This window comes from Strongylocentrotus purpuratus, unplaced genomic scaffold, assembly GCF_000002235.5.
Source record: "Strongylocentrotus purpuratus isolate Spur 01 unplaced genomic scaffold, Spur_5.0 spur5_scaffold_13, whole genome shotgun sequence".
Lineage (NCBI taxonomy): Eukaryota > Metazoa > Echinodermata > Echinoidea > Camarodonta > Strongylocentrotidae > Strongylocentrotus > Strongylocentrotus purpuratus.
Window position 1 is genome coordinate 36,362,886 of NW_022145598.1, and position 11,040 is coordinate 36,373,925.

At 37.2% G+C, this 11,040-nt stretch overlaps 1 protein-coding gene across 1 annotated transcript; it reads left to right on the plus strand.

The window, feature by feature from the left end:
* Window positions 1-3,524: 3,524 nt before the first annotated feature.
* Window positions 3,525-10,762, plus strand: LOC100888805 (malignant fibrous histiocytoma-amplified sequence 1 homolog). Its single transcript, XM_030983454.1, has 4 exons — window positions 3,525-3,859; window positions 5,494-6,299; window positions 7,448-7,586; window positions 10,587-10,762. The coding sequence occupies exons 2-4, from the start codon at window positions 5,508-5,510 to the stop codon at window positions 10,592-10,594; spliced, it is 939 nt and encodes a 312-aa protein (XP_030839314.1). The 5' UTR covers window positions 3,525-3,859; window positions 5,494-5,507; the 3' UTR covers window positions 10,595-10,762.
* The last annotated feature ends 278 nt before the right edge of the window (window positions 10,763-11,040 follow it).

Genomic DNA, 11,040 nt, shown 5'->3' on the forward strand with positions numbered 1-11,040 from the left:
TAGCTTTCGTTATGAATTTCTCTTTCCAAAAAAAAATTAGGAATGTATGTTTTTAAAATTCCTCACAAAATATCCCTCAATATGACTAATTGACAACAGACCCTTTGAAAACTTGACAATATGGTAGCAGGGTTTTAAAAAGCATGGAAATGAACCATTTGTTGTTCTTTCTCTCTCCCTTTCTTTCTTTCTTTCTTCCTTTCTTATCATATTTTGTTTTACCCCCTCTTTTTAGAGGGGGGGGGGGGGGGGGTAGGCTTCAGTCCCAAGTCCTCCCCCACAAAAAACCGTGCTTTTTCATTGAAAGCTGTCAACGTAGAAAAGTTTCAAAATAGGTTTTTGCACGCTCGCTAAACAATTTATAACTGGGTAAGAAAAAAGAAGGCGTAATCCTAGCGCAATCATTAAGTCAGTATTGGTAAATGGTTGGCAAATGATTTTTTTTTTAATGAATGAAGAACGAAATTATGATAACGGGCTATAAATCAATACAAAGTGCACCGTCAGATATCACTTTATTAAAAGACTACACACATTTCTCGGTCGGTGCGCTCGCTTTGAAAATGTAGAAAGATATTCTGGTAGGAGCCGACAATTACCTGGAGATTATATACCCTTACCCCCTGTCCACACACAACATTTTCCGTGATTAGGCGTGATTAGCTATATTATACCGTTTCGCGATAGTTTTACGATGAAATTGTGTGTATGGACGCTCACTCACGATACGTCGTATAACGAAACGTCGTATAACGAAACGCAGGTTTGGGCGTTTTCGAACTAGAACTCAATAAAGAATCACGCCTAATCACGCCTAATCACGGAAGGTGTTGTGTGTGGACGTAACTGGTGTAACTAGTGCAACTAACTGGGCGGGGCTTAACGTGACCTCGAGCGAAAGGAGCCCAGACCTCTCATTTCCGCTTCCATTTCATGACCGCAGTAGCAAACTGCGCACCTATACGACATTTCGCTGTAGAGTTTCAGGATTACTTTCTTCTGTGTGCGGACATCCTGGAATCTATACGATGATTATTTATACGACGTTTCTTGTGTGTGGACACTCTGAAATTTATACGATGATTCTTTAGACGACGTTTCGTTATAGAGTTTCGGGATAAATTGTTGTGTGTGTGGACACGCTGTTAGTCTCTGCATATAAAACGATACAAATGACCGCTGTGGTCCTGATTTTTACAACTTTGGCACTGTAAATTAAACCACACCCCTTTTGATGTACACGTGAAGATATTCTTGGCATGACGTAATGCCTTTAAGCATGACATGGATGCAGCCATTTTCTTGATAATGTGTGTTCTACCAGGCGAAGTTGTACATGTATCATGTAAGCTTTAGATGGAAAGACTTTTTAATGCAATAACAAAACTTTTACTTTTCAATGAGGGAAAATCTTAGCTGAGAAAGTAAAAATTATATTTGGTAAACAATATATAACAGAGGAACGGTTGTAAATCGTTTATTTAAAAATACTATAGCAGGTGACAAATCTATGTAATTTATGCAAACCTTCACCCCAGAAGAGCACCAACTTATTTATGCAATTTGCGTACTGACAAGTGTAGTTCATGGATAATAGAAGGTGAATGAAATACTTAATCACCACACACATATGGGAAGGAAGCATCCATACATTGTAATGCATTTACGACTTCGCGTAGTACGTCGCGTTATCAAGAAAATGGCGATGCCTACCCTAGAAACTGTATTATTATGCGAAGAAAACACGTTTAATACCTCTCCATATACTTTGTTGGGAAATATTGTAGATTAATTTAACCGAGTATTTTGCGCTCTCGACCGCGCTCAACCACTCATTGATGTACAAAAAATTAATCATTTGGTTTTGTTTGCCAGCTAATCATGGTAATCGAGGCGCTCTCATTATCTTCTCTTTCTCTCTCTTTCCCCCTCTCTCTCTCCCCCCCCCCCCCCTCTCTCTCTCTCTCTCTCTCTCTCTCTCTCTCTCTCTCTCTCTCTCTCTCTTTCTCTCTCTCTCTCTCTCTCTCTCTCTCTTTCATTCATGTTCTCGCCATTCGCTCGTCTGTTTAATTGCCCGTCCCTCCCACGCTCTCACACTCTCTCTCTCTCTCTCTCTTCGCCTCACCCTGCAATATGCCATTTTCGTATTAAATGTAATCAACTCCATGCACATGCCTTTGTGAAGCGCCTCGATACTAATTATTCCATTCACCTATTAAAAATAAATGCATCCGAACAGTCAGAATTTAAATTGCATACATTACTTGTTGCTAGGTAGGACAAACATTATAGCTTAAAACACGTAATACATGCAATTTGCATTCTGATATTGAAATACAATTATTCGTAACAGGTTAATGAAATAATTAATATCGAGGCAATAAAGTAAAAAAAAAATAGTTACATTACGAGAATGGTCTATTCTCCCTCTCAGGAGAGATCAAAGTCATTGGTGTAGGCATATGTGGTAGGGTCCATTATGTAAGTATGGCAGACTTTCAACCACTCGAAACTGAAAGACAATAGGTACTTTTAGATTTGCACGTCGACATAATAGTGGACTGCTAGTGTGACGTCCTTTTAAGGCACTGCCAAAGGACGGCACTGTCAGTGCTTTAAAAGGACGTCACATTGCCTTAAAAGGACGTCACACGTAGCTGTCCATTATGTCGACGTGCAAATCTAAAAGTCCCTAATGTGTACCGCGCTTAGCTGTGGATGAGACTCAACATCAATCCTTTGTTGCACTCCTACACACATTACATGCATTCGCAGCTTCTGTATAGTATTGCTATAATCAAACATACATCTCTAGCTCTGTAGACAGAGAGGCTTCATTTGATTGAATAAGAGCGAATGTAAACACAGTTCCTCGTATGCTCACGAAGCCTATCGTCAAGTTGCCAGGGTCCATGTTTGCTTGCGTTAAAAACACACACTAAACCAGTCTTCTTACAAATCAATTCGATCTATGATTAATAGTTCTCTTCAAGACCATTATCTTATATCAATTAATTCATGATCATTGGAATCCACCAATACTCTTGAGGGATAATAAATATTCAATTCTAAAAGTACAATTATTACCATAATGAATCACTATGGGGGGGGGGGGGGGGGGGGGGGGGGGAAGCATCCGAGTTTATCGTGTACAGTCTACATCGGAGAGAAATCATGATCAAATAGTTAAGTTCATAATGTATACATTCCAATTTACTACAAGTGATACTGGTTGCTTATTAACAATTATTTATGCTTTCTTAGCAGTCAGGTTAAAAATAACCACCACTGTCACCACATAAACACAGCATGCTTAAAATTGACCATCTAAAGAAATTAATCCAATATATATTTAAATTGAGTGGTGTAATCATATACGCATTATCCATCACATCTCATTATGTCGGCATAATCATGTCGAGCACGTATCATGGTTATTCGAAACACATTTCAGTGGCCAATTAATCGGTTGTAATCAATCTATTATCAGTCTAAGTGGATTGAACGAGGCTAGCAGTCTAGCAAATTTGCTTTGTACCAATAAACACAATGAATGGAGTGCAATACATTACAGGAAATCTGAATGCTAAACTAGGAAATAAGTTATTGTCCAATCGACTGTCGCTATGGTAACAAGACGCTGTCATATGTTGTAAGGTGACGACGGAATCAAGCAATATGAATATCTGCACCTAGCCAGCGATTGAGGCTACTGTTCGGGCGCCAAAATCATTCATATTCTTTGAATTAATTTTTCCTTGTGCTCCTAACTGCGGTGTGTTAAGCGTCCGAACGACTCGGCCTGTTACTAACGATTAAACAGGTTCGGTTCAGCCTCTGCGTGGGAAAAGCGAGCACGGTACGTATTGGATTTCGATATGCATGTACGATCGGATTGCAGAAAATATAAGAATGTACGATTGCAGAAAAAATATGAATGTATCTGAATATGTGGCTTATTCAGTGATTCATTTCTGATGTGTTTCCATCTGTTATTAAAAGGTGGGAAATGGTTGGTGAGCTTTCTTATTCTTTTAGAGATCTTTTTATTGAATGTGACATAGTAAATCCAATATAGTATCAAGTGATCGACCGAAACAGTAATACATCCATGAATCCCATATGTTTGGAAAATAAATGTGTAACCTAATTGTTTCTTTTATTAAAATACTATCATTATAAGCATTTCCCCAATATTCAAGGCTTTAATGCTTTATATGAATACTAAAAAGGAAATTGAATACTGAGTGGCAACAAGGAATGGTAAAATTACACTTTACATTTCGTAAATGAAACAACTTATATTAAAAACTGCTCAGTTACATGTACCCATATGGTAATTTGAAAAGGGGGCACCTATGATAAGGGAATGGGGCACTTACTAGAAAGAAAAAGGGGCACTTTGACTACATAAAAAGGAGCACTTATGGAATACTTGAAAAGTGTGTGTGTGCATGTGGGGGGGGGGGGGGGACTGTGTCCCCTTGCACCCCAGGAGCTATGTTTATTTGTTTCTTTGTGATTTTCTGTCCTCACATTCTTTCTCTCTTTCCTTTTTCTTTTCTCATCCTTCCCTATTTTACACTTTTCCTATCCCCATCTATTCAAATGACACTTATTATATCATATTTCTTTGTTTGTTATTTTTAATTTATTACTTGAAATTTTTACTTTTATTTTGATGTTCGTTATTTATTCATATGACACTTTTATATCATATATCTTTATGTTTGTCATTTTTATTTGATATTTTAGCTCTTTAATTTAATTTTGTTGTTCCTTATCCATTATTTTTGACACGTTTTATACCAAATATGTTTATGTTTGTAATTCGTTTTGTGCATTAGCTTTCTCTCTGCATTTGGTTCCATATTATGCAATCCTTAAGTCATTTCTGCTATGTTCTATATCTAAGTTGGTGTCTAGATGATATGTTTTATGTTTTTAACACTAAGTCTTTTTAGGCTGATGTGAGTTTTACCGTGAAAAAAATAAATTCAATTCTGAATCAGTTCATTTATGTTAAGGGTTTATGAGCTCTCTATATTGGTAATACATCTGCATGTGCGAAAATAAAAAGACGTGATGAATAATTAATAAGACATCAATTATTTATTGTGGAAATGCCGGAGGTGTGTTACGTTGTTGTAGAAATGAGATCGGTATTTTTTCAAATACACCTTTCCGTCAATACACCAGTCACGAATCAGTATCATAACTTGTTTGTCATGTTTTGGATAGATATGAAAAAGGTGCATACTAACAATTAGGGCTTTCTGAAAATAAAAACATGTTGTTCACGAATTTCTCATGCCGTTCTTCAGTCATCACCAAATCAAAAGTAAGTGGAAATACGTTCATTTTAACAGAAATATTAACTTATAAACCTAACTCTTAAAAAATGAAAACCGAGAAAGGTTACTTTCTAAGTGAAGACCACATGAAGTTGTAAGGTCATTGAGTTGTTTATCTGGTTTAACTTTTTATTGACAGATAGTCTGGTGACGATGTCGACTGCCTTCACTCCTAGAAAAAAACAGTCGTTAACAGTTGGTAAGCTCCGTCTTCTTACTGATGTCGACCCTACTTATGGCTTCAGAAGACTTAAACTCGGAGGCAGGGAATTGGAGGATCTTCCACGGGGACTGTTTGAATTAACCGATCTTGAATATCTAACACTAAGTCCCGACCGGAGGTCTTGTTTGTTTTTTCAGCTGCCTTCTGTGCCGAAAGATATTGTACGACTTGTTAATCTGCGAATATTGTGTCTAGATACAAATGAACTGACAGATGTGCATCCTGCTTTATGTCAGTTGGTCCAGCTAGAGCGGTTGGTCCTTAGCAACAATCTCTTGACATCACTTCCGGTTGAATTCCAAGACCTCAAGCAACTAAAGAGCCTACATCTCGCCAACAACTACTTTGAGGACGTCCCAGAACCTATCTTCGCCTTGAAACAACTCGAATTCCTCGATATGAGCGACAATAAGATCATGGTGCTTTCAGATCTCATAGGTAAGCTGAACAATCTTGAGACACTCTTACTCTTCTACAACCTTCTCGACACGCTGCCAGAATCCATCGGTCGTTGCACCAGGCTCAGCAATCTGTGGCTGGGCATGAACAAACTGACTACGTTACCACGTGGTGTTGGGAGACTGGCAAGGTTGGATTGGGGTGATCACGATCACTCGTCTAACCTAGAAGGAAACCCATTGGTCTATCCACCCATTCAAGTATGCCGCAGAGGACCAATCAGCATCCACAGATATTTCAAGGAACGCAGCACCTCAAATAAGGTCGGTGCAAGCCAAAGGTCATATCTTTTATTTTTATATCAATATGAATGCCATTATAATACCATGGCTTCACTGTTAATGTTTACTTTAATTTTACAATACACTAGATAGACCAAGGGAAGACGCCCTGTATCCACTGGAAAAGATGCTATATAAGTTCAGTTATTGTTATTATCATTATTATTATTATTATTTGATCAATGGTTATAATATTTCATATGAAAGCAAATGTTACATAATCGTTTTGATTTCGTTTCCCTTTGTTTCCAGTCTGGCGCTATTCTTTTTTCTCATTTTTGTTTCAGTTTCTTTTTTGTTTGTTTTTGTCTTCCAGGTTGGGTGTAGCATAGGTTCTCCAGGATTCTATAACTGAGAGAGATATTGTGTATTGATTGGTTTTATTTAAATAGTTTTGTTAAATGATTGATATCAAGTGCCACTTGACTCACCTTTTCAGTTCGACGTTATCAATTTCTTAAAATGTTAAGGAGGTTTGTTTTTTATCGTTTTTCTTTTTATTCATAGTTTCATTGAAGCTATTAAAAGAAAACACTGCTGCCTGCTTACGAATGTATGAATAAGGGAGTTTACAGATAGCACATGGTACAAATGACCCCAAATATCCACAGATCTTTTACACATGGAGAAGTTCCACTTTGAGCATCCTAACTGCCAAAGTCCTAGATGTGCTTCATGAATACCCTTTGTTTAACCTCTTGAAAAGAATACTTCCACCTGCGTATCATAGAATGTACCGTTGGTGCATAAATGAATAATGTTACATAACTTTCATGAGCGCATATCCAGTATTCATCTCTGTGGGTTTTACCATTTTGGTACAAATTACCTTTATCTGCCCATGCGCAGATTGTATCTGTAAACTCCCTTATTAGACTGTAATGATGGATCGTGTAGATTATTATAAGGATATCAAGAGAGAGTACATAAATGATTTTGTCAAAATGCATGGTAGGATGCAGTAACGACTGTTTCATAGCTTGTCCAATTCCCAATGTCTAGAATTTTGTTTTCCTTAAGTCTCCAAGTGCTCTCTGATTAAGTGAGCGTAGAACAAATAATAAACCTCTTCACAAATAAGTCCCTTCTTTTGAATTCCTACTTTGCCCTTTTCCCTTGATGATATGCAGAATGAAGCAGTGGATGATGACGAAGATGATGACGAGGATGATGACGAGGATGATATATTATCAGATGATTCGGGAAGCTCTCTTGAAGATGCCGGGGACTACAGAACAAACGGACATTCAGAGCATATTGGGAAAAAATGTAAATATTCCAAAACACTGTATGCTTTCAGCCAATTCTATTATATTTATTATATATACCAGAAGTTTAGGAATTATTTTGGCCTTTTTCACAAAATGGAAGCATTTTTTTATCTTTAACGCGGAAATTGTCTGCCTGGTGAAAAGAAGAGTCATAGAAATGCTAACTGTTATCAATAAAACCAATCTTCTATAATTTGTTTGTGTTAACATGCATGCAATGTAAAAGAGGTGTCTAACAGTTATTTCTCCTGACATCGACCGGTCAACGCGGCTAGTATCATTCATTTTTGTCTAGAATATAGAACCGTATTAATGCCACACTGCACTACTTGCGCCCTCTTTATAGCAAACATGCATGATCGGTGACCATTGGTCGCCATTTAATGAGATAACCACCTGTCAGTGACCAAGCTGGGAGATCTAATTCCTCCTGGCCAAAATAGTGCAGAGGGGCTTTAACATAAAAAAGCACCCATTCATGTGAAATGAATTCCGCCGGCATGCTCATTTCATACTTTTATTACGAATTAATTGTATTACCATGATTCCTAACACAATAATGTTCATTTATTTCATCCATGCTTTCACATATCCATAGCGGAGTAAGTATGACAAAGCCCCCTTTTCATGAAGGAATGCGATTATGAGAATATTGGTATTGTCTTACAGATTTCTTAAAGCCCCACTGTACTACTTGTAGCTACATGCTCCCTCTATAGAGAAAACAATGCCTAATCAGTGACCATAATTGGTCCCCCATGATCCTCTTTTGTTAATGTAAATTGAGAGCTGAGTTGATGAGATAGCCACCTGTCAGTGACATTCCTGGGCGGTCTAATCCTTCCTAGCCAAACTAGTACAGATGACCTTTAATATAACCGTACATGGACGTAGTATAATAATGATTATAATGCAAAGGCGATGAAATTATATTTACACAAATTACAGATAATTAGTTTCAGCTTCTTGGCGGTTAATGAAATTATCAAAATAACACTGAAATTAGTCATTTAGCGCTGGATGTACTCCATTAGAATACGATTAAAATAATGTTCTTTTGTTATGATAAGACAAATGATTAATGACAGTAACATTTATGACGATTCGTTAGAGATTTTCAAGGTCACCGCTGAGTGACTTAAGTTGATTTATATTGAAATCGTACTTAATACAAACAACTTTGAGATAATACATCATGAGGATCACAAAAATGATATATACAGTATATTAGTTATTTTCGATCCGCTACCTTAAAGGTACTATGTCCCTTTTGCAGCCAACCTCAAATTCTGTAGAACTTTGCAGGAATTATGAATATGACATGTATGTCCTGTCTGTGAAATTTAAACGTTAGCAGTGTCCTCATAATCAAATTATGCAAGGAAACCCGTTTACTTGCTAGACTTCACTGTCAGACACTATTGAGTGACTGACTGGCTTTTTGTCTTCTTTGGCGATAACATACATGAAAAGAGTTGTAAAGGGTACATGAGCATTTGTCTACATCAATAACCCACTTCTTGTGATGGCCGAGATTAAACTGATTGAATCTTTGCGCAGCATAAAACGTATGACCATTCGGTACAATTGTCTGAAAATCAAGACTATTACTTTTGGTATAGCCCTAAAGTCGATTTGACAACTATATTATCATTATTATTAGTCGTTATTTTCCCACTTGAAGACATTTTCAAGCCCCACTTTTTAGGGAAGTTCTAAATTAGTATTATCTTTCAAATGCAGTTGGAATTTAACTTTTTCATTTTTTGACCTGCAAATGGGATATAGTACCTTTAAATGTGTAGTATCCTTTTGCATGTACAGGTAACAGCAGTAGTGGATGTAAAGGTTTAATAGGGCGCCCTCACCATCGATTATTTTGGCAAATCCCGGTTTACACACGGGTTTCAAAGCACCCATCCATTGCGGCAATTCCTTTTTATGAATGATTTTTTTTTCTTCATTGGATTTATATGGTGTGCAATATATCATTTATATAATTAGTTTGTAGATCCGTGTGTTGATTTCATTTCTTATTAATGTTTTTCGATATTATTTTGTTTGTTTCATTACCATCTAAATTTGTCCCTCTCTTCCACTCTCAATCCCCTTCTCTACCTCTCTCTTCTCTTTATCGAAGTCCTCTGTCTCTGTCTGTCTGCCTGTATGTCTGTCTCTTTCTATCTCTCTCTCTCTCTCTCGCTCCCTATCTATCTTTATCTTTCACTTTCTATCTCTCTCTCTCTCTCTCTCTCTCTCTCTCAATATCTACTTTCTCCCTCTCCTTCTCTCACCTTCTCTCTCTCTCTCTCTCTCTTCAACCCCTACCCGTTTCCATTTTTAATAATCTGTTTCCACTTCTCTTGTTATCATTATGTGACCAGTTGCTCTTTTTATTTTCCTCATAGCAACCAAACACGCTGTATGACGTGCTCACGCATCACTCTCGTGATTATTCAATTCATCTCTATTGATTAAACCACAGACAGTGGGTATTCATACCAACCCACTATCATCGGCATATTGATCAACGTTTTTAATATCAATCGTCCGTTAAAACTAGCTTTTTAATTCTTTCATTTTCATTCTGTCATCTCATGTCTAAAATTCTGCTTGACAACATGTGTATACATGCATCCATGACAACGTCCTGCCTAGTTTCCAGGTGTAGCCTTTTTCAATCGGATATTTTATAAATAAAATTTAGTGTTACTATCATAATCTTGAGTTCCGGTGATGGTAAATATTTGCATGGTATGTTTAATGAGCACTACAATAATGTATAAGTAAGGTTTTATGGTAGGTAATTGGCATGTAATTAGCAGTTTAAAGGAAGCCCTGGCTCAATCGCGATTAAAATTTGCCCTTGTTTCATATGCTCAGGTATTGGTTAAACGATTTGGTTTATTAGTAAATGTACTCAGTCGCCTTGCTCCTAGGTGATAAAATTCAAGTTAACTTATTGGTTTTCATATGATTTGTGTGTTCTTTGTTTCAGTATACTAAGACATGCTCTAAAAGCAGACGACCAGGTAACTCCAGAGAAGCCAGTCAATGACACATCACCAAGGCAACAGCCACGCCCTGATAACCACCCTGGAAGAACACGACAATATGAGCCATTGCTGAAGACGAATGGATCACACGAGTAATTCGGTACACCATTGACACACGTGTTAATTCTTATGTTGCCAAGGAGATTGGTAGTCTATGGGCATTGTGTGTATTATTTGGTACATATTTGCACCTCTGGCACTACAAGAGTTAAATAGAAGAGAGAGAGAGAGAGAGAGAGAGAGAGAGAGAGAGAGAGAGATGATATATGGCTACTTAAAGAGAAGGTTGCGTCTTGGGGAGAGGTGACAAATAATTTTGAGCGTTATCATTTTTATTATGCAAGTGTGGAAGAACATTTTAAAGAAAAGTTCCGTGAAAAGCATGGCTCTTCAAAT